Source organism: Tasmannia lanceolata, unplaced genomic scaffold, assembly GCF_043159265.1.
Source record: "Tasmannia lanceolata isolate RefF3 unplaced genomic scaffold, GAP_Taslan_0.1 ptg000029l, whole genome shotgun sequence".
Lineage (NCBI taxonomy): Eukaryota > Viridiplantae > Streptophyta > Magnoliopsida > Canellales > Winteraceae > Tasmannia > Tasmannia lanceolata.
The window spans coordinates 2,957,883-2,981,648 of NW_027518706.1; the positions used below are offsets into that span (position 1 = coordinate 2,957,883).

At 37.7% G+C, this 23,766-nt stretch overlaps 1 protein-coding gene across 1 annotated transcript; it reads left to right on the forward strand.

Annotated features, from left to right (window-relative positions):
* The first annotated feature begins 1,370 nt into the window (after nucleotides 1-1,370).
* Nucleotides 1,371-22,117, forward strand: LOC143858886 (acyl-CoA-binding domain-containing protein 1-like). The gene is made up of 6 exons (XM_077369574.1): nucleotides 1,371-2,540; nucleotides 9,658-9,763; nucleotides 9,944-10,047; nucleotides 13,322-13,413; nucleotides 18,204-18,301; nucleotides 21,763-22,117. The coding sequence occupies exons 1-6, from the start codon at nucleotides 2,023-2,025 to the stop codon at nucleotides 21,928-21,930; spliced, it is 1,086 nt and encodes a 361-aa protein (XP_077225689.1). The 5' UTR covers nucleotides 1,371-2,022; the 3' UTR covers nucleotides 21,931-22,117.
* The last annotated feature ends 1,649 nt before the right edge of the window (nucleotides 22,118-23,766 follow it).

Consider the following 23,766-nt stretch of genomic DNA (forward strand, 5'->3'; position numbering starts at 1 on the left):
TCTCATAAAAACTCTACAACTCAACTCAACTCAACTAAGGCTTTGTCCTAAAAACTGTCTAATTCCTAAAATTTCTCTTAAAGAAATTCGTGCAGTCTATCTCCTATAACTACTAAAATTACACCAACGTTGGACTTTCTAGAAAAAACTCCTAAAATTTCTCTGAATCAAATTCTAAAAGATATGAAATCCACTTTCTTAGTTGTACTAAAACTAAAACTTTGCTATGATGAGCTAAAATAAAGAAGGCTCCTAATAAAACTCCAACTCCCTAAATTATCTCTCTACTTGGATGACCAAAATAAAGAAAAATGTTAATTAAGCAAACATAAAAAGGCATTTTGTGGCTAGTCTGTCGCATGTTAGACCCGCCACCTCGTGAATGGAGACAACAGCTTTTGTCTCCATTCACGAGGTGGCTGGTCTGTCGCATGACAGACCAGCCGCGAAATGACTTTTACGATGGACGCTGGCAATTCCCCAAAAAAAAGAAGGACTCGTTTAAAACTACTAATCAATGAGGATCAACATGGGCTGTCGATCCGGTCGCCGTCTAATATCTTCCGCTCTAAGGGATATAGGTGGTCGATCAGGGATTTGATGATCTTGATCGTCGATCGGTGCGATTTGGAGGGATGCACCTGCGTCAGTTCCTTTGCTTTTCATGGCTTTAATTAGATTCAAACTGTTGACGGTGTTCTGAGTTGAGCGTTGGAGGGTTCCTCCTGGAGTCCAAACTCTGGGCTCTCCAAACGAGTTTCTCTCTGGGCCCTCGTCAACTTCAACAGTGGAGCTCAGCACTAACGGTTCCTCGAAGCTTGGGTATGTAGATTACGGCATCAACCATCTCCATTTCGTTTAAGATTATGGCAACCGATTGCGAGTTCCAAACTGATTATTAGACTCGAAGTTACGTTTAAATTTGAGTCGAACTATTGGTTTAGCACTCATAATCGGTTTTCATAATCTTAAACGATTAGCAGGGCACAATCACGAGCAGATTATAGATCGGATCATGTCATTTTCTTTAACAAGAGACGAGGTTATTTTGCATCAGACCCGGGCCCACTCATCAAGCAAGTATGCCACGTATGCAATAGATCATAATCATTTTTTGTTTTCATCGGATGTCATTTTGCCAACCCATCTCGTGAAAAGAAAAAAAAAAGCAAAGAGTGCGATTATTAAAACAAGGGCCTGCGTGTAGCATATACTTTTTTTTGTGCCCTGCGAGGAATTTGGACCTAATAGCGTCAGCTGGCTCCGAAAATAGCTTTTTGCCCTTTTAATAGAGTAGATAGGATTACCACCATGATAAATTCACCCCCTGTAGAATAATTCGCACCACTGTAACGTCAATTGATGATAAATTCGCAGCTCCTTAGGATAATTCGCACCCTTGTAACATGAATTGGCGTGCAGACTTTAACGCTTTTTAACGTTTTAAAGTGGTGGGAATTATCCTACAGCGGGTGCGAATTTATCATTACCCTAGGATTAATGGCCAGCTATTCATCCTGTGAGCCTCTTTTGGCGCCACCTACTCTCTCTGCCAATTTCTAGGGTTCATATGTTCCCCCAATTTTCTACTACTTCTCAATTGATTCTAAGTGTTGCTCAAATTTCAACTATTTCTTCTTACTTTTGCATCTTATAGCCCTTATGATTCGTCTCTCTAAGTTTTGAGCGTTTTTCAATCGCTTCTGATCGATTTCAATTGGTTACTTTTTTTAGGGTTTCATTTTGGTTACAGTTCTGCCAGGTTTTCTAGGGTTTTTGATTATTGAATTGATATTATAAGGATTTTGTAACTTTTGTTTGATCTCTGAAACTATTCTACTCTCTCTCTCTCTAGGTCTTCTTTTTTCATTTTTTTACCAATTTATAAGCTCTTTGTTACATTTCTCTGTAGTGCTTACTGATTCATCTTTCTAATATTTTTTTTGTTGGGTTTCTATTACTTCCCACAAAATCTCTAAGCAAATTTATAGGGTTTTTGGTCTATATTTCATTTTTTTTTCTATGAACCCTATTGCCATGGGGGACTGGCAAGAGCATGCTCAGTCTATATTCATAGGTCTCATATTCTCCTTCCTAGTTGCAAAGCTCATATCCATGGTAATAACATTTAGAGATGAGAACCTTAGAATTGTCCACTCAGATGATTTATCTATGGACCCAGTTGAAACTAGTCCAGAAGAATTGTCAAATATAGAAGAGATAATTGAACCCAACCCTATTGTTTCGGAGTTTGGCGAAATTAGGGCTAGTGAGGAATCACAAGGAGTTTCTAATAACTCAATGAATGAGAGTCTTTTGGGAGAAGATGAGGATGATTGGGAAGGGGTTGAGAGTACTGAACTTGATGAGGAATTTAGTGCGGCCACTGCTTTTGTGGCTGCGTCTGCTGCTGATCGTTTGTCGCAGAAAGTTTCTAATGATTTACAGTTACAGCTTTACGGGCTTTATAAGATCGTTACTGAGGGTCCTTGTAGTATTCCCCAGCCCTCTGCACTCAAGATTTCGGCTCGTGCCAAGTGGTATGTCTCTGACTTCTTCTTCTTCTTTTTTGAATGGTAAAAGAGATTTCAAATTTTAAAGCTTCTTATGGTCTGACTTCTTATTCGATCGTTTTGATGTTTGATTCACATTTGCACAGCTAGTATGGCATGGGTTACTTGCTATTGGGTCGGTTTTAATTTGTTTGTTTTGTTCTGATTAGTAATGTTATTTTGTTAAGAATAACAAAGGCATAGTACAAAAATAAAATGAAAGAAGAGAGAAAGCGAATAGGGAAGGGGTGGCATGGGTATTTAGATGCACAATGCTCGTCTGTGGAAAGTAGGATTGTGCACACAGTTTGTATATGGTATATACAAGTTGTGATGTGTGTCTGTGTGTGTGTGTGTGTGTGTGTTGCGTATACAAGTAGGGAGTGTTTATATGTTAATGTGTGTATAAGTCGTAGGATTAGGAGCGTACACCAAAAAGGGGAATGATGTAATTTGTTTTATGATTCATTTCTCTCCTCTTCTCCTTGTATTCTTTCTCCTCAAACCCACTATGGGTTGACAAATTTAAAGCTTCTATATTGAGCGATGAGTTTCATTAAGTAAGACAACCATCCATAATAGTTTAAAACCATCGAACGCCTAGTGACATGCACAACCACATGTGTTTAATAATTTAGTATATACCAAATTTCACATGAAATTCATATATTTATACATAATATATGGACCACAATTTGCATACAATTCATATAAATATAATTATTTAATATATACTAATAAAGTATACCATTCAAAAAAATATACTAATAAAGTATACCACTATTACACCGATGATTTTGGTTTATGCATTTCGATCTTTTTGGTTTCGGTGGAAATTTAAAACCATGCCGGGAAGGGTGAAGAAGAAAAGAGGGAAAGAAGGAAAAAACAAAGAGAGACTAGAAGAAAGGAAGAGGAGAAGAGAAAAGAAAGAAAGTGAAGAGGAGTTTATGGATTGAAAACTGATCTAATATGAAGCACCATACTTCAAAAAATGCATCGCACCTCATGAACGCAAGGAAACATCAATTTTTATTCATATCTAAAAAATGCCCCTACCACTTTTTACTCCATCAACTTGGCACGAGTCGCCTCTTCTCACTGGAGCATCCAAAGGCCTATGTTGGATGTGTCCAAACCATCTTAAGCGGTGCTCTCTCATCTTCTCCCCAATTGGTGCCACCCCCACCTTTTTACGAATGTCTTCATTTTTAATTCTATCTAACCTTGTGTAGCCGCACATCCATCTAAGCATTCGCATCTCCGCTACACTCATCTTATGCACATGTTGCTTCTTGGTGGCCCAACATTCTGAGCCGTACAACATGGCTGGCCTCACAGCAATCTTATAAACCACCTTTTTAATCTGTCATAAACTACTGAATTTTCATATCACCTGAAAATCCAGTCCATTTCTAAATCTGCACGTAATACAAACAGTCTAGATCTGTTATTACAGTCCTCTTATTCACCCTATTATTCATCCAACCTATTTCCTATCGGCTACCGATGTGTCTCCTTTATTCCCTTACAATATATCCATCCAATAGTCCAAAAGCTTAACCTATTACCTTACTTCCCTCATATGTGATAAAAAATCAGCATACCTAGATTGCCTTACATACCTAGTACCGCATCAAGTGGTGTTAGAGGTACAATATCTAGTTTCATTCCTTTTGGTCCCGAATCAATTTGGTACCTGGGCCTAGGTTTTTCGTATGGCAATTCTAAGCATAAGGGAAATGGAAACCTGAATCAATTTTGGTTTATGCATTTCGTTCATTTCGGTTTCGGTGGGGATGGAAATGGAAACATTTTAGTCATTTCGTGTCGGTTTTGGTGGGAATTTAAAACCATGTAAAGTGTTTATCCTTTTCCCCTTATCTTTTCTTCACCTTAATCTTCATTCCTTGAAGTTTTCAAGATCTTGATCGTTTCTTGTTTCTTGATCTTGATCTCTCGGATCTTGATCTTGATTCTTCTTTCCTTCATCTTCCTTATCTTGGCTAAGATCAACACATCCTTCTCATATCTCTATCTATATTTCTTTCTTGTGTGGGAGGCTACCCTATACGCTACACATATCCCTACCCTTATTCTATTACCCCTCGTAGATTTCTTTTGGCCATAGTTAGGGAATTTATTTTATATCTTTTTCGCATTGTGGGCAGGCTAGTTCATCATTATTCCATCTTAGTTGCATATTTGATTTCTTTAGCATACTACTTGCTGTTTATTCTACTATGAGATTGTATGGTGCATATTCCCATAAATCAACCAACCAAACCTATACTCGCATTAATTGGTGAGCTCAGATCCTTTACAGGGTTCCTTCATTTTCAGCTCTCCAAGTATTCGATTAAAGTCCAGTTAGAGTCTCCCTTATTTATACGCTTTAGGTAATTTCATCTAGCGCCCTTAAGGTGTTCAATAAAATTTCTAATAACGCCATAGGTCCCAAATTACATTCCTCATTCCTTCGAGTCGATTCGTGATCATCCCCTTCCTGACATCTTTCCTAACATCCTAGATCACACTCTTTTATTCTATCCTAAGAAGTCCAGTGCCGAGGTCGACGCTGTTGTCCACTACATCAAGGTGGTACACCGTTAGGTGTTAGAAACATTGCAACGGAGATCACTTCTACAACATGGGGTTTCTATTGACCATGTTCCTACGATGTGATCGGTTTGCGAATGGATTCTCGTCATACACGCTTTACCATCGTCACTTCTTAGCTTTTGGAGTTTTACCACATGGACGTTCATATGACGGATATGCACCATGGATTTCATTGGAGATACCTTGTTCGTTGGTCAAGGCGTTCACTGATCAGTTGTTCATTGATGGATGTAGTACAGCTAAGAATGCTTTTTAGCATATGACCGACTTTTACTCGACGGAGTTGGGTTCTTTCCACATGGGGGGAACTGATGTGTTTCAGGCATCTTAGCATCCGTTAGATTTATTTTTCTCCTATTGAACAATTAGACATGTTATTTTTTTACTACTATTTTATTTGGGTTACTAGTATTTTATTTAGCCCAGATGTGGTTGATGCCCACATCAAGGAAGCATGATTCTTCCCTGGGAGTGGGGAACCTCGATTCCCAGGTTCTCGAATCCGAAACGGGAATCTTCTCGAATCCCGAAAAACTGGGAATCCCGGTTCGGATTCGACGGTAACCCGATTCCCACTTTGGGAATCGTGGTTTATGATTCCCCTGAAACTCGATTCCTACTTTTGGGAACCACGGTTTAATGTTATGTGAAACGGGATTTTCCGACGATTCCCCAAATATTCCTTGGTGATGCCCAACTCTCCGGCGTTTCCCCAACAATTCCTTGGCGATTCCCCGGCGACTCCCTAGTGACTTTCCGGCGACTTTACGATTCCCGCTTCCGATAATTCCAGGAGCCTTCGATTCCCGCTCTGGCAACCTTGGTCCACATCACCTATGGTCCACCATAATCTTTTTCCTCAACGACCCACCGCTTTTCTCAAGGCATACCATCAATTAAGCCTTAACCCACACATCACCCATTAAAAAAATACGGACTTACTATTTATAGTAGTTGTGAACTTACTATTTATTGTAATCGCAGACTTACTATTGATACTAACCGCGGATTTATTATTTATATTAAGCGCCGAATTAGTTTTCTTAGAAAAATATACAAAATACCCCTTAGCCCTCCTTATAACAGCCCCAAAGTAGGAAGTCCCAGAAAGTTGCTTTAGAAATCTTGTAAAAGATGTGAGAAAAAGTCTCTCTTGTGTCAAGGCAAGCCCTTCTCTCTCCTTTTCTTTCTCTTCTCTTCTTTCTCCTCTTCTACAATCTTCCACTTTTCCATCTTGTTTATTCCCCCTTTTCGGTTGGGTTTATAAATCGTTTCCTCTTTTCCCTCTTTTCATCCTTCCCAGTTGGCTTTATAGACCGTTTTGGCTTTATAAACTGTTTCCCCTCTTTTCCCCTTATCTTTTCTTCACATTGATTTTCATTCCTTGAAGTTTTCAAGATCTTGATCGTTTCTTGTTTCTTGATCTTGATCTCGATCTCTCAGATCTTGATATTAATTCTTCTTTCCTTCATCTTCCTTATCTTGACTAAGATTTACACATCCTCCTCATATCTCAATCTATATTTCTTTCTTGTCTGGTACCCTACACGTATCCCTACGCTTATTCCATCACCTCTCCTAGATTTCTTTTGGCCATATAGTTAGGGAATTTATTTTATATTTTTTCGCATTGTGGACAAACTAGTACATCATTATTCCATCTTAGTTGCATATCTGATTTCTTTGGCATACTGCTTGCTGTTTATTCTACTATGAGAATTTATGGTGCGTATTCCCAAAATCAACCAACCAACCCTAGATTCGCATTAAGATGTATGTTGCAAAGAAAGCTTACAAAAATTTGCTTTCTTCAACTACTACTATTCAGTCTTGTTTGCGTGGGATGATCAACCGTAAATAGATTAACTAAGTTACAGACAAAAGCTGTGATCGTTATCCAAAGTTAGTTCCGACATTGCTTCGCTCGCCTATACTATTTGCGGATAAAGAAGGCAACCATTACTACTCAGAGTACTCGGGAAGGAGCGATTACTAGGAAGAGAGCTACACAAACTTCAAATAGCGGTAGGGGAAACTAGTGCTCTTCAAATTGCCAAGATAAAATTGTATAAGCAAGCTGAAGAACCTACTTGGCATCTACAGGTGGAGTAGAGCATGAGGATTGATATGGAAGAATCCTTAACCAAAGAGAATGCATCACTGTAATCTACAAAATACGCAACTTCAATTTAAGGAAACCATAGCATTGCTGATAAAGGAGCGAGGCTGCAAAAACAGGAACATAAGAGTTCTAAAAAGCCAATTTGTTTCATTCACAGCACATGGATTGAGTTTACCTATAAATATTGTCTGTGGAATTGAAAGGGCAACTTCTAAATTCCTACAACACAGTCAAGAATGAGAAAGATGAATCTGATGATGTTACATAGACAAATGAGCCAACTTTTACTTAAAGCTTGTCTTTCTCAGTTGGAGTATCTTGTCAGGTGTAAAGGACAACAATTCCCTCCTCGCAAGTGGGGATATCTACCGAAGACTTCTAGCATGTCAACCGTAATCTCTATATTCGGCGGAGTCAAGTCTTTTCCAAGCAGGGGTGAATGATGGAGGATGTAAATGAATGAGGACCATCCTTCACTAGAATTAAGTAGTCAACTCGAATGGTGGTGGCCATCACGACTGTTAGGGTGTTTCTCTTATATCTTATTCACAGGGTTGAGTCTTTAATACTATGTTGCATGGATTCGGATTCGCGTGTTGGAATCCGACACGGATTCAAGGTGTCGGATTCGGCAAACCCCAAAAAGGAGGATTCGGTAATTTTTAAATAAAAGAAAATTTTAAAAATTAAAATTATATATATATAGGAAATGGTTTGTGTGCAGCTTCACAGATAGCATATATGTGCATGGCTGCACAAACCATGGGGGGGCACATTTTTTGGGGGATCCAAAGCATTCATTTGGAAGGCCTTTCCATGGATAGGGTGTGTACCAAAAATCAGCCCTTTAGGATCATGCTAACCCTGCCATTTGTGGAGGGAAAAAATGGGCAGAAACATTGTCTGTCCATTTTCCCCTCCAACTTTGATTGGGTTAGGATGATCCTATAGGGCTGATTTTTGGTACACACCCTATCCATGGAAGTGCCTTCCAAATGAATGCTTTGGATCCCCCAAAAATGTGACCCCCACCATGGTTTGTGCAGCCATGCACAAATAAGCTATCTGTGCAGCAGCACACAAACCATATCCATGTCCAATTCACGTGTGGAGACGTGTCGACACGGATTCGGCATAGGGGGGCAAAGAATCCGTGCAACACAGCTTTAATAAGGTTAAGCTAATAAGGGCAAATTAAGGATTTTGATTTTGTCACTTAAATCACTTAAGTTATAAAAGAGGGCCTGCTTTACTATTCATTACACTATTCACAGGGCCTTGAGTGAAAGGTATTTTAGTCCAAGTTATAAGAGGTTTTATTTGCTTTGGTGGTAGTATGAGTTTTAATATCCCACAACCACTTTCTTTTTACTTCAATCTCTGCTGTTTTCACTTCTTGAATCCTCTGGCTTCAAATTGTGTTTCTTGTGAAAGAAAACCACCTGCTTTCATCAACCTATTTTAACCTGAAAATTTCCCACCACAGATCCAACACCTAATCCACGATTCCAAGCAACCCTGCACCTAATTTGTTTTTTAATCTGTCATAAACTACAGAATTTTCTTATCACGAGAAATTCCAGACCAGTTCTAAATCTGTTCATAATACTCCATCCAGTCCCATCAGTCCAGATTTATCAAGCCCAAAACAAATGTTTTCAAGTCAACCTAAACAGATGACTTGAAATAGCTTTTTTTTTTTTTTTGCTGCTAGAATTGTGTTGAAACTTTACTTAGGTTCTTGGCCTGGTATATGATTTGTTTGATTTGCATTCATACAGGTGAAGCTTACAAACTGTACATTGTTTTCAGTTGGAACTCCTTTGGCAATGTGTACAGACTCCAACATCCTTCCATTGAGAAAACCAGCTGAATATATTTCTGTTTTTTCTTTGTGCAGTGAGTTTGTCTTATGGTTAAACATGCACTTTTAGATTTTTTTAGAACAATTATTAATAGATTGTTCCTTTATAGAGATAGTTAATAGTTTTTTCTTTATGCAGTGAGTTTGTCTTATGGTTACCAATGTACTTTTAGATTTTTCAAGAACAATTATTAATAGATTGTTCCTTTATAGAGATAGTTGCCTTGCATGCTTTGTAATTCTCTGGATTCTTTAATAAGCTCTTACACTCTTGATTTTTGTTCTGCTGTAAATTCGTGAAAAGGGTATTATATATTTGATATGCATTTTTTGTTTCTCTAAATCTTCTATTTGTTAGATATTCCAGCAATCTTGCTACTTACGATTCTCTGTATTCTCTACTGGCTTGGAACGGCTGAATATTTTTCACTATATTGGTTATTAGTTCTTGCATGGTTTAGTGATATAAATACTTTTTTTTTTGTGACATGTGAAAGGAATGCATGGCAGAGATTGGGTGCTATGCCTCCAGAGGAAGCTATGCAGAACTACATTATGATCGTGAGTGATCTCTATCCTTCCTGGGCAGCTGGCTCTTCTACTGTGAGTTTCCATCCTTCTCAGTTATATGCATATGGTTCTATGGTATTATTATTTTTTTATTATTTTTTTGACATAAAAACCAGGGTAAGCTCTATGGTATTCTTGTTTTCTATGACTAAATTTATCATGATTTTCATAGTTGATCTCTTTAGTATTCACTACTATCATGCTGATCATCAGAAGAAAGATCGAAATAGTGATGAACCTAGTTCAGCTGCTAAAGGAGGACCGATGGGACCCGTTTTCAGTACTTTTGTTTATGAGGAAGAGTCTGACAATGAATTGTAAGGTTTTCTGCTACACCTATATCAGTAAGGTTCATTGTTGCATGTCGTGTTTTCCAGGTATTGAATTCTTACGTGTCAAAGATGATTGTATATGCACATTGTTTTCATTGTATTATTAGTATGAAAGCAAACATGCCATAGAAGTGATACTTTCTTTTTGTATATGTTGCCTATGCCATTTGAAAATAACAGTGGTAATGATTGGGATCAGGGAAAGGAAGCAAGAAGCTTGAGAGGTGGTTGCCCTCTAGCATGTTCTCAAGTGGGGCCTACATGAGCCTCCCACGACTTATTGAACCCAAGCAAATGAAGCCACATGGGTGAAGGGGCTTTTTTGACAATTTATGACAGATATAACTTTGCTCAAACTGTCGTGGATAATTTAGGGTTCCACTTTGGGTTGCCATGCCATGCCACCTTTTGCGCACATGGAGAAATTTTATTATATTAGTTTCTATTTTAGTTATGGAGCTCCTAGAGTCTAATTTAGGATAGTTTATTTGTTCCTAAATGTTTGTTTCTATTTCGGGACAGTTGTCTTTTAGATATTTGACTGAACATGAGGTACCTAAGAAGGATATCTTTTGCTATCTTGGTTCAATCCTACATAAGGAAGGAGAGATTGAAGAGGATGTTAACCACAGAATAAGAGCAGGTTGGTTGAAGACTTGAAGTGGAAGCATGCTTCAGAAGTTCTGTGCTATCGTAAAATACCTATCAAGTTGAAGGGAAAGTTTTATAAGACAGTTGTGAGGCCGACCATGTTGTACGGCTCATAATGTTCAGCCACCAAGAAGTAGCATGTGCATAAGATGAGTGTAGCGGAGATGCGAATGCTTAGATGAATGTGTGGCTGCACAAGGTTAGATCGAATTAAAAATGAAGACATCCGTAAAAAGGTGGGGGTGGCACCGATTGAGGAGAAGATGAGAGAGCACTGCTTAAAATGGTTTGAGCATATCCAACGTAGGCCTTTGGAAACTCCAGTGAGAAGAAGTGACTCGTGCCAAGTTGATGGAGTAAAAAGGAGTAGGGACAGAGCAAAAACAACTTGGGTGGAAACTGTGAGGAAAGACTTGAGGGCTAGGAACATAATAGAGAACATGACCCTCGATAGGATTGAATAGAAGAAAATGATCCATGTAGACGAACCCAACTAGTGTCAGAATTAGACCTAGTCAATTTGAGCCAGGTAGATCCTTTCACCTTCTTCATGAAAATTTTCTAAAGGATTCATTAGCCGACCCCAACTAGTTTGGGACAATGGCTTAGTTGAGTTGAGTTGTCTTTTAGATATTTGATGCAATATAGATAGTTTTGATTTCGGGACTGTCACGATTTAGAAGGTTTAGTTATTAGGTGTAACGACCCGATTTTTCTTGCATGGATCGCTACGAGCAACAAAACATATTTATTCCAGTAATTACGCAGCGGGAGGTTAAAGTACATCCTGTATTTACAAAAATCCCAAGTATGACATATTTAAAACATTTTAACATCTGAGGAGATTGACTAGGTGCAAGCTTGTGGAAGAAATACTTTACAGTTGTAGCTGTTTACCATTCTGTACATAGTACACATACATATCTACAAATCTACGACTACTAGCACCTAATTTCTGTGTAGATTTTGTTCTTTGGTTGAATGCAAAGTTATTTACCATGAAGTGCCCTTTATTTGTACCTGAACTGAATCCCAGTGCTTAAGAAACGATTTGACTTGTTAGTCTAGGTGCTACTAAATAAAGTTTCGTCAACTCCGTTGTAATGGGGACAAATTTACAGTTCTTAATCCTCACCATCCAAATATTCAAAACCTTGCATACCCGACTCAGAATTCTTCCGAGTTGACTTAGGGCGTGTCTGGCAACCATTCTCCCCTTGAGCGCTTTCGACTTGGGGTGACTTTATCAATCATTCTGCTTGAGTGCTTTTTCTCCTTTTCTGCTCAACAGCTGGTAGCCAAGAAATACGTTTGGCAAACCTGACCCCACTCTGCACGCTTCTCTGATTCCTGATTTTCGAGCAGCGAAAAGAGCAGAATTCCCAAAGCAAATCACAGTCACTTTGGGCGATTCTATTCCACCTTATTTACCTACTTCAAAATCGGAGAATCAGAATTGTTGCCAAACACGCCCTTAGTTTTCAATCTTCCAAGTTCTGCAGAAATCAATGCTTTAGAAACCATTTGACTTATTTAGTTTAGGTGCTAGTAAAAAGTAAAGCTTCATCAACTCTGTTGTAATGGGGACAAATTTACACTTAGTCCTCATCATCTGAATATTCAAAAACTTGCTTACTTGGCTCAGAACTCCGCTGAGTAAACTTAGTTTTCAATCTACCAAGTTCTCTGCGTGCATGAACTTGATGAGTATGAATCGAAGCCTGAACACTAACAGTTAAGGCAGGTTGTTAAGGGGTTTTAGCTGAGTTGTGTCTTTCTCTTTCTTCGCCGCCTTCTTGTTGCTGCTTCTCTTTCTTCCCTGTTTCTTTTTTTTCCCAGTTTCTAGAAGCACCATGGTTGGATAAGCTTGAGAAATTGTGTGGGGCCCATCTAAGCTCTCAATCTTATCTCTTCTTATTCATAATATGATAAGGTAACACATGTAGAATCTCTCAATTATACCCTTAGGATGATGTTACCTACTCATTTTAAATAAACTGTCTCACAAACATTACGAGAAAGAGTAGGGAAGGGAAAAATCCCTTACTCTTCAGGTTACACATTGAGGTTTGTGTTTCATTTATTTTTTGATGTATAACTGCGGTTTTTGCCCTTTAAGTTAAGGGATAATTGTAGTCCAGCAAACCTCTGCTTCTATTCCTTTTAACATTTTCTCACATTTTCTATGAATGTGTTTGTATTGGTTGGCTGACTTTTCTCAGGTGCTTTTGGGCGGTTTTTTCGACTCCTAAGATTTTAAGCATTGCATCATGCTAAATGGTTGATAACTAGATGGCCACATAAATTCCATTTTTAAACCATCAATTTTACTCGGCTAGTGTCATATTTTGATTGTGGGTGGAAAATGTTGTGTAAAACATCCAATTTATTATCTATCTCTACTAGTGGTTGTTCATCGATACCAATTCTGTGCGATTGGATTAAATGTTTTGGAAACCTATGCCAGTTGTGCTAATATGTGGTGGAGTATCATCAGTTTTCTCTGCCAGCAAAGTTTGAAAATACTTTGGTAATCAGGATTGACATTAATTTCTTAGATATAGATCCTGGTAATGATTAGTCAAATTTCTCTGTTGTCTTTTCACAGGAAGCTAGATGCTATACATGCCAGTGCAAGAGAAGGAGAAATCAATGAGTTATTGAGATGTATAGAAAGTAGTGTTCCGGTGAATTTACGTGGTATGTTTGTATTTTTTTATCCTCTATTAGAAGAGGAATGATCGACTGAAGGGCGTCCTTGCAAAAACCAGTTACAAGGGCACCCCTATTGGTCCATCTCAAGAGACTGCATTTATAAGGGGACATGGAAATACAGAAATGGCTTTGACAAATATAATTTTTAAGGAACCAGAAATGCACTTTGTTTACAAGACCAATAGGAGCGCCCAAGGCCGTCCTTCAGTCTATTACTCCTATTAGAAAGCTTTCATTGTTCTTTTTAAATTCACATTTTTACAGTTTTCCTTCTAGAATTACTACCACATTAGATTGTTGATGTTTAGTAATGACCTTCATGATTATAGGCTTACACTGTCAAGGAATGCAGCTTTATAAAGCCTTATAATTAGAGTAGAATTAGGCATAGATGCACAGATCATTATTCGGTGTCCATCCTGGCACCAATGTATGCATCCAAGATTGTTACATCCATGAATAATTTTCGGATTCCATTATTTTGTAAAAAAAAAGAAGGGAAAAAGACACTTAGACCCCCTGTGGTTTCTGACACATTCAACTTAACTCCTAATGTTTAAAAAGTTACAAGTAGACCCCTTGTGGTTTCAATTTGTGTAAGGTAGACCCCCTCAGTCGACGGTTCGTCCACAGATTGAAGGATGATCCGATGGAGCTGATTTTTTAGGCACACCCTATCTATGTCAGGACCCATCAAATGAATGCTTTGGATCATCCAAACAATGTGGGCCCACTGTGTTTTTGGTAGTGTTTGGATTCGGGTATGGGCCCACATTGTTTGGATCATTGTTTTGAAAATCTTACGATTTACGGTTCGATTTCGATTCTTAGGCAAAACGATTTGAATCCCATGATGAATCTTAATTTGTATGAATCTTACGATTTTTTATTGAATCTTACGATTCGATCGTAAATCGTACGATTCATACGATTTATGCGATTTATCCAAATTAAGTTTTGTATTAAAGAAAATATGTCTTTCTTTCAAAAAACCTCATTTCCTTTATACATTACAAGAAGCCTTTGAAATCCCTCTCATTAGAAGGAAGAAGACAGAGGAGGATTAGGGCATCGAATGAATCGAACCGATCGAGCACAGAACATTTGTTGAGGGCATTACTCACATCGAGATGGGAGTCGACGTGAGAGACTACCATAATAAGGACAACATCGATTCCCGTCTTTTATGTTTGATATTTCTCATTTGATGTTTGAGACTTTGAGAATTGATATGATCATGTGTCTTTTTTTAAAGATTATTAACCAAGATTCATGGTTTTGGATGAGAATTAGATGATTAGAATGTGTCAAGTTTGTCAGCAAACAATTTGTATTACGATATTGAATGCTTATCATGGTAGTTTCTGTTTGAATTAATGAATTTGGATGAAAAATGAATAATTGGCTATTTTTATTCTTTAATTTATTTATAATTTTTTATTATACATATTTTTTTAATATTTTTGAATGAATCTTACGATTTACAAACCGATACGATTTGACCCCGATTACGATTTACGATTCGATTCCGATTTTCAAAACATTGGTTTGGATGATCCAAAGTGTTCATTTGATGGGCACTGACATAGATAGGGTGTGCCCAAAAAATCAGCTTCATCGGATCATCCTAACCCTTCAATCTATGGACGAACCGTCAACTGAGGGGGCCTACCTCATACAAATTGAAACCACAGGAGGTCTACTTGTAACTTTTTAAACATTGGGGGTTAAGTTGAATGTGTCAGAAACCAAAGGGCATCTAAGTGTATTTTTCCCAAAAAAAAAAACTGGCATATTTTGTTTGAGAAGTGTGTGAAAACCGGAATGTTTTTTTTTTTTTTTGGAGTGTGAAACTACATAGAACAGTGAGATTCATTTAGGCGAGTTCAGTTATATGTATCTATATAAAAAATGAAGGGTGGGTCCATAACTGTTGCTACAAATTCTGATGTGTAGAATGCCATGCTTAAGATCTCCACACAGCAGCGGGAATTAAATACCTGATATTTGATTTCTTGAACTGGTATTGATTCGAGTTGATTGACGAGTGCTGTTGTTTAGTTGGTTATGTATGTCCATGGCTTGTTCCTTATTGGTTTTACTTTTTTGAGGATCCCTCGTGTCTTCTAAGTTCTCAGTTCAAGTTCATTGGATTTCCAAAGTTTTGTTTTCGGTTTTCCAAGCTCTACTCCGACTTAGATTGAAACCGATTTTTAAGGAAAAGTTGACCCACATCATGCTCACATCTTAGATATGACACTTTTGAATGGACTCCTTTAGTCTTTAATCCACGGACAAAGGTAAAGCCAATAAGGCCCACGTCACTCTTCCTCGGGAGGGTAATTTTGGGATCCTTTTGTTCCCATTACTGGGACAAATGGGACCTATGTTCAATGAAATATACCTGTTACGCTTGGCTTCTGAACTTTTCCTTGTTCAATAATTTTCAAAAAAAATGTTAATACTCAGGGGGGAGAAGACATCGCCTCTTGGCAAGTAAGAGATGTAATAGTAGAAGGAAGAGATGCAACAAAACTTTTACATGTAGATGACAAGCAAAAGAAATGAAATGCTGAGTGTAGCTCCGTGTACCTTTTCGAACTGCATGTATGTGTCAAGGTAGCAGAGGAAGAAGATGGACAGACATAAGAAGGTTGGTTAGAATTAACCAGTGTGTCGAATTCATCTCGTAAGAGCACCCCACTGAGTCACATGCAGAGGAAGCCTGTAGCGGAATCCTATTAGAAGCACTCTAAGAAGTAACATCATAATCATCAGTAGGCATAACCTGATTTGGCAAATTTGCCCCAACACTTGTCCGGGTTGTGATTAGCATGGTTTTAAATTTCGGCCGAAATCCAAAATTTCTTTCCAAAATTTTGGATTTCGGCCGGCACTGAAACCAAAATTTATACCGAAATTTCCATCAAAATTTTGTTTTCGGCCGAGAACGAAACCGAAATTTCAAACCTTGGTGATTAGGTCATTCACATTGTACACACTTGCGAGTACTATGACTTCAACTACTGCCACGTCGACCACCGCCACGACCTCAACCACGACGTCCACAACCACCATCATTGTTGCCAACAGTAGTAGCCAAAGCAGTGAGGAAGATGATTTGGACAAGAGTCCTATATGAAGTATAGACTACTAAGAAAGGGTAGTTCTTCACTTGCCAAGATTTTTCCACATACAAAATTGTAGTCTGGGCTAAAAACCAGAGAGAAATTTTACCACGATAAACTTCCCATGCTGAAGATTTAAGGTTGTCATGTCATTATAAGCGGTTGATATACATGGAGTATTTCCCATGTCACACAATTTGATTAGTTCTCCTGGAGCCAATCATCATACTTTGAGTCTGATTTCGGTGGGCTTGCTTCTGTTAAAATCTTCAATTTACCACATGCATTCAAGGCAACTTTGACAGATTGGGCCCACAATATGTAATTGAGCCCATTTAGCTTGAAGGAAGTCAATTGAAGATATAGGTTTTGGGCTTGGGGAAGGAGGTGGAGTCCGCGAAAGAGGGGGGAGGGGGGAGATGAGTTTTGGAGTTTTGGGTGGGATTCAAATGGGATGTAGATCTAGGGTTTTGAACTATGTCGCAAATCACGTTCTCAGGAATCTCTCGGCAAGGGAAAATCTCGGGATATATATTTTTTTTTCTGTTTTTTTCGGGTTTATATCGGGAAAAAATGGTAAACATAAAATTATTTATAAATATTAAATGTCGGAAAAAATGGTAAAAATAAGAGGGGTGTAGATCGGGTCTTACCATTGGCCGAGGGTTTATATCGGGAAAAAAACCGTAAAAATAAATTATTCAACAAAAAAAACATCACAACAAGATATTCACAGGATTTTGAAAGTCTAATACAATTATTTGATGATATTGAAAATATTTTTATTATTATTCTAATATTAATGCATACAAGCATGAGATACAAACTCGTGGCTAAGATCAGCAAATGATTTGGCAGATGATCTTGTGAAAGAGGGGGTGTAGATCGGGTCTTACCACTGGCAATAATGTACATCTATTATTACTACATGTTGTATGTGATTTATGTGATGTTTAATCCTGCGACAGCTGCCCTTTGACATTTGCATCTTTGCTATGTTTACATTTTATTCTGATTTTTATCATTTTGTTAGCAATGCCTTAGAACCTGGCACATTGATTGTCTGTACAGTATTTATATATGGAAACATATTTTGCAGAATTTTTTTTTGAATAGTTGTATTTTACAGAAAATATTAACTCGTATATACATAAAATATCAAGAAACATTTCAAAAAAAGAATGCTCTTTCTTTTTGAGTGATTAAAGACATCAATATTTCTGAACAGGCACAGAGCAAAGATGAGAAATTTAGGTCTTGGCTGAATTGCTGATACATCTGATGAGGAAATATTCTAGAAAAACTGTATGACCATAGGTTTTCATAACGTCCACAGCACATGCTGACAAACAGTTGTTGTTATGTTCGGTTATTTTATAGGATTACATATACCCATGAAAAGCGTTACCTGACACTGACTCTCATGGTTGTTTGGTATGATGGTCCCTTACAGTATAAGAATGCTGAGGAAACATGGGGAAATTGCTGGTCTTTTCTCTCTTTTAATAAAATAATGGATTTTTTTTTCTTTTTGAAAGATATATACATGAAGGGACAACAATTTTCATCCCGAGTTGATTTTGCTCATTTTTAGAAAATTGGAATCTATTTCTAGTTGTTTCTAACTCGCTCTTGTTATAATTACAGACAGTGAGGGAAGGACTCCATTGCATTGGGCTGTAGATCGTGGCCACCTTAATATGGTGGAGCTGCTTATTAGCAAGAATGCAGATGTGAATGCTCAGGTAACAGTTAATGTCTTCTGCCCCCATTTCTTTTCTCAAACTTCATTATCTGTAGTAGTCTGTTTTTTTTTCTATTGTGGCCATTGGACCATGGGTGGGGCAAAGATTTTGCAAGAAATAGAAGTGCAAAGGCAATCAAGCCTGTAGAGTCCAATGAAGGATGATTTTTCATGAAATTATCTCTTTCAACTTACAAGTACTCGGATACATTAATACCACTTCTAAATTCGGCTTATCAACTCAACTCAACTCTCAGCTCAACAAAGCCTTTGTCCCAAACTAGTGGGGGTCGACTAAATGAATCCTTTAAAAAATTTCATGAAGAATGTGAAAGGAATCTATCCGGCTCTAATCTTGGCTCTAGTTGGGTTCTTCTACATGGATCATTTTCTTCCATTCTATCCTATCCAAGGCCATGTTCCCTGTTATGTTCCTAGCTATCAAGTCTTTCCTCACTGTTTCTACCCAAGTTGTTTTCGGTCTGTCCCTACCTCTTTTTACTCCATCAATTTGGGGCTTATCGACTATTCTTCAAATAAATAAATGAAAAGGTAAAACATGGTTATGGATTTCAATTGATTCCATTTAGCCTATAGTTCTCAATGGAGACAACCCTTTTGCAAATTTTTTCATTTAAGATATAGGTGTGATTCCCATAATAGCATCAATCTTCTACTTTAGCACCAAAATGTTGTTTTTGCTTGCAAACCTCATGTCCTGTCACCAACTAATGTTATAATAATTATTTTCTCTAACACTACCTTAAACACATTCACTGGAAAAGTTAAATATCTATATTGTTTTTTTTTTTTTTTTTTTTTTGAATGGTAATATCTATATTGTTTTAAGAGGGAAAATCTAGTGTATAACATATACTGTGCGTAATCATTCAACAACAAAAAAAACTTATATACTGTAGGTAGTTGGTGGATTGTTCAAGGTGAGTTCATAATTTGACTATATGAGGGTGGGGCCCACCATCTGCTAAGAGCTCTAGGGTCAATGTTATAATAATGATTACCCCTACTCTAACATTGCCTTAAACTCAACACTGGAAAAGTTAAAAGATCTATATTGTTTTAAGAGGGAAAATCTAGTGTAGAACATATATTGTAGGTAATTGGTATACTGTGTGGATTGTTCAAGTTTATGTCATAATTTGACCGTATAAGGGTGGAGCCCACCATCTGGTAAGAGCTCTAGGGCTAACGAACCTTGCCTTTTCACTTAAGCTAGTTGTGGACTCCAGAATTCGATCGCCATCATATCATGTTTTGGCTTCAGGAAATGATATCAGCACAACCGTGTTTTGATATATGCGGTAACCGATCTTGTCTTTTAGTATTTAAAGAGCTGTCAAAAGGTTATTGCAGTTCCCAAAAAGCTCTTAGAGTCCAATTAAAAAAGAAAAGACATGCTAGAACCGCTCAAATAACAAAACGTGGTTGTGCTGATCTCATAACCCTTGGCTTCTATTTGTGATCATTCTACTTTATGCCATGATACAGTATATTGTTAGAATTAGTTTTCCTAATTTAGATTGTCTTCTTTATTTAAGTTATTTCCATATTAGAGTAGGGTTTCCTTGTTTCCTTTTTTCTATTCTGCTGATTTCTGTTTCCATGTTTTGCTTTCCCTAATTTCTATATAATGTAGATGTTGTATGGCTTTTGAGCAATGAATAATCAAATTTAGCGCAATTAGCATATTGGAGGCCAAGTTTCCTCGAATTAACTCATTCTTTCCCTTTTTCTATCTTCTTCCCTATTTTCTTTTCTAATAGAACGGTGTTCTACCAAGTTGGTATCAGAGCGGTTTACTGGTGGTTGCCTCTTACTCGCCGTCAAAAGAACGAGACTGGTATCAAGGATTTGAAGGCTTATCCCATGGCTACATGAAACAAGAATGGATTGTCCCCAGAAGAACTAGCCTTAGAAGCAAAGTTGGATGCGCGGATCGAAGCACGAATCCAAGCCGTTGAGGCAAAGATCGAATCGAGAATCCAATCCCTCGAAGAGAATATAATGAAGATGTTTAGAGAATTGATCTCGCAGAATCCCAATCCTCCACTAACGATGGCCACCCGAGAGAGACCTGACTAATGTCAAAATCTACCATTGTGCACAAGGATCAATCTGAACTAGGCGCTACAAACTTCCGTTTTCATCGAGTCAATGAACGTGATAATCGAGGTGGAAAAATGTATGTTGATAGGGATCAAATTTTTCCTCGCATTAAAATCGAGTTTCCACGGTGTCCTGAGCGGAGCGTTATTTTCGATTCCATCAGACAACGGAGGATCTCATGGTCGCAATCGCTTCTATCAATCTCGAGGGAGATGCTACTCAATGTTATGATTGGTATCAAGCACTTGTCATGAAATTCCTACTTGGAAGGAATTCGTAGAGGGTCTATTAGTTTGTTTTGGACCATCTTACCTGAAGATTTCCATGGCGAGCTAGCAAAATACAGCAAACAACAACTGTCTTGGAGTATCAAGGTCTCTTCAAACGACTCTCAAACCGAGCCAGAGACTGGTTAGAGCCACAGTTAGTTGGGACGTTTGTCGCAGGACTTCATCCCGACATTAGGCGGGAAGTCAAGATGTATCGTCCTCGCACGATGACGACTGCTATTTGTTATGCGCGATTGCAGGAGGAAAGACTCACTGAAGAGTCGACCTTCATATGAAGGCTTTAATGGCCGACCTCCTGATCTTCTTCAAGAAGGTCCTATTGAATCCACGAGTCGTAACATGCATGAGAAGCGATTGATGGAAGAGGAACTCAAGGACCGAAGAGGGTCTATGTTGGCACTGTGATGCGCATAAGGGTCATCGTTGCGGACAAAAATGGTTGTTGATGATCATCCGACGATGATGATGAGGATAATCAACCTTGACGACAAGGTTGAAATTAAGGGCGGGGGAAATGTTAGAATTAGTTTTCCTAATTTAGATTGCCTTCTTTATTTAAGTTATTTCCATATTAGAGTAGGGTTTCCTTATTTCCTTTTTTTCTATTCTGCTGATTTCTTTTTACTTATTTTGCTTTCCCAAATGTCTATATAATGTAGATGTTGTATGGCTTTTGAGCAAGGTATAATCAAATGTAGTACAGTTAGCATATTAGAGGCCGAGTTTCCTCGAATTAACTCATTCTTTCCCTTTTTCTATCATCTTCTTCCCTATTTTCTTTTGTTCTATCATATATATGTTATACTTGATTGCTTCTTTATTAAATGTAAACATCTATTTAATTATTATTTTTATTCTTAATTTAGATATGCTTAAGTGCTCTTCTTCATGGTTTTACTTGACACTTGGACTAGTTCTTTAATTCGCCTGCCCAGCTTTTTGCGCCACAGAAATTTTGTGAAAATCTTTTTTTAGGGATTTTAGCTAGTAATGTTTCGTGATTTCTTTTAGAACTTACTTTATAACTATCATATCTTTAAATCAGGACAACGAGGGCCAAACCCCACTGCATTATGCAGTTGTTTGCGAAAGAGAAGAAATTGCCGAGTTGCTCGTGAAACGAAAAGCTGACCGGGGTATAAAGGATAACGATGGGAAATCCCCATGTGATCTGTGCGAATTGGCTTGGGGTTGGATGCTCTCTGGTAACTAATCACCTTTCTTACATAAAATTTTACAAATTCTCATAGTATGTATATTTATCTTTTCCAAGTTATATCTGTGCTATCCGGCATTGATTCCACAAACATTACTGTCTTCATGAAGTAAACTGCGGACTGAATTTAACGGCGAAATTGTGAAACTTCCATTTATAATAGACTGTTACAACTTAAGGGTTCTACCTGTGTTGCATGGGTCACCAATCATCTAACACAGTCATTTGTTTTCTGAATGATCTAGGGTTTTCACATACAACTACGCTTTGTGGTAAAATCAATGGTTTGGCTTATCTTACAAAAATGGGATGTCTGTTCAGGAAGGGTTCTTATATTATAGATGTGCATGTGTCAATAGTAAAATATGAGCAGGAATCCAAACAACTTATCTGTTAGGCCTTATGCCATGGATGGGCCATGCATTAAAACCATCTAAATGTAGAACTAACCACATTGTGACACTTTTAGTCAATGGTAAACGACAATTTTTAGGGTTCTATGATGGAGCATCGGGGTGATGTATGTAGCTGGCTGGTATGAGCAAAAATGGTGGTTTGGTTTGCTTTCCACAATTATATTTAATTTCCTCAAGCTATGGAGTTGTATGCTTTGAATTTGAAGAAGAGGAGGAGGGAAGAAAAATGACTAGCGTTTTTTTCATTGTTTTTGGCAAAATATACTAAAAGCCCTCTACATCAATAAGTATGTGCAGTAATCTCCCAAAAAATTTCTTATTTATCTATACTATGTCCTGTTCTTTAAATAATTTTTTTTTACTGATTTTACCCTTAATTATAGATAAAATTTAATTCTGGTTAGAAGATAAAGATAGCAAATATGACCATTGAAAAAGATTAAAAAAAAGTAATAAAGATAGCAAATATGTTTGCTACTCAGGTCGGTCGGGTCGGGTTTTTCAAAACCCTATCCTATGGAAAACCCGACCCTACCGGAGTAATTATCTCAGGTTGGGTCGGGTTGAATTTTTTTATTGGAAAGCCCAGGATTCAGAAACCTAACCCTACCGAAGATAGTTTCTCGGGCCGAGTTTGGTCGGGTTTATAATGTTTAGGTTAGCATAGTGACTCACGTTTAAGATTGTAGAAGACAATAAATCTTCACACACAAAATCCTTAAAGAGTTGGTGCGCTTAAGTGGTTATAACGTCTCCCATTCGTTTAAATGTTTGGGTCCCATATACAGGAACCAATGGGAGGCATTATAACCACTTGAGCGCACCAACGTTTTTCTCATCCTTAAATGACTTTATTTAAAGTAAGTACATAAATTTAAGAAGGAAAGCCATTCAAAAATAAATTCAAGAAATATTTAAGGATTTTATAATATGGCTATAAGAGTGGAGTCGGATTTAACCATTCAAAAAAAAAAAAAGGGTTTGTGGGTAGGATTTCGGGTTTTTCAACCCAAAACCCATGATATAGGGTTTAGGTTTGATACTCTATATTTTGGCACATTAGTTAAAAGAAGTGACTAAAGAAAGTAGTCAATGGGAAACACTAAGTAAGGTGGAAGTTCGATCCTCGCTTACTAAAAGGGTGTGGTAAGCAGAGTTTATGAAAAAGAAGGCTAAGAAACACAGAGGAGGTGTGGTAAGCAGAGTTATCAGAGCTGTGTTTATTTTGTTGTTATTAGGCTGTTCACCGATTCCTAATATTCTATCAACAGCATATTATAAGAAGACATTTGCTAGGCAATTTTGCGCGCTCACTTTTGCGTAAGAGAACAACCATACAGGCTCACTTTATAGCTAATGTTGTCTTATTCATTTAATTCATGTGAGGTTGATGTTGTCTCCTGCAACCCCAAGAAAT

Bases quoted from the DNA above. Each gene is read 5' to 3' on its own strand.
- LOC143858886 (XM_077369574.1), top strand. From the start codon at position 2,023: ATGAACCCTATTGCCATGGGGGACTGGCAAGAGCATGCTCAGTCTATA. The intron at 2,541-9,657 runs GTATGTCTCTGA...GACATGTGAAAG, and splicing joins ATTTCGGCTCGTGCCAAGTG to GAATGCATGGCAGAGATTGG. The intron at 10,048-13,321 runs GTAAGGTTTTCT...GTCTTTTCACAG, and splicing joins GAAGAGTCTGACAATGAATT to GAAGCTAGATGCTATACATG.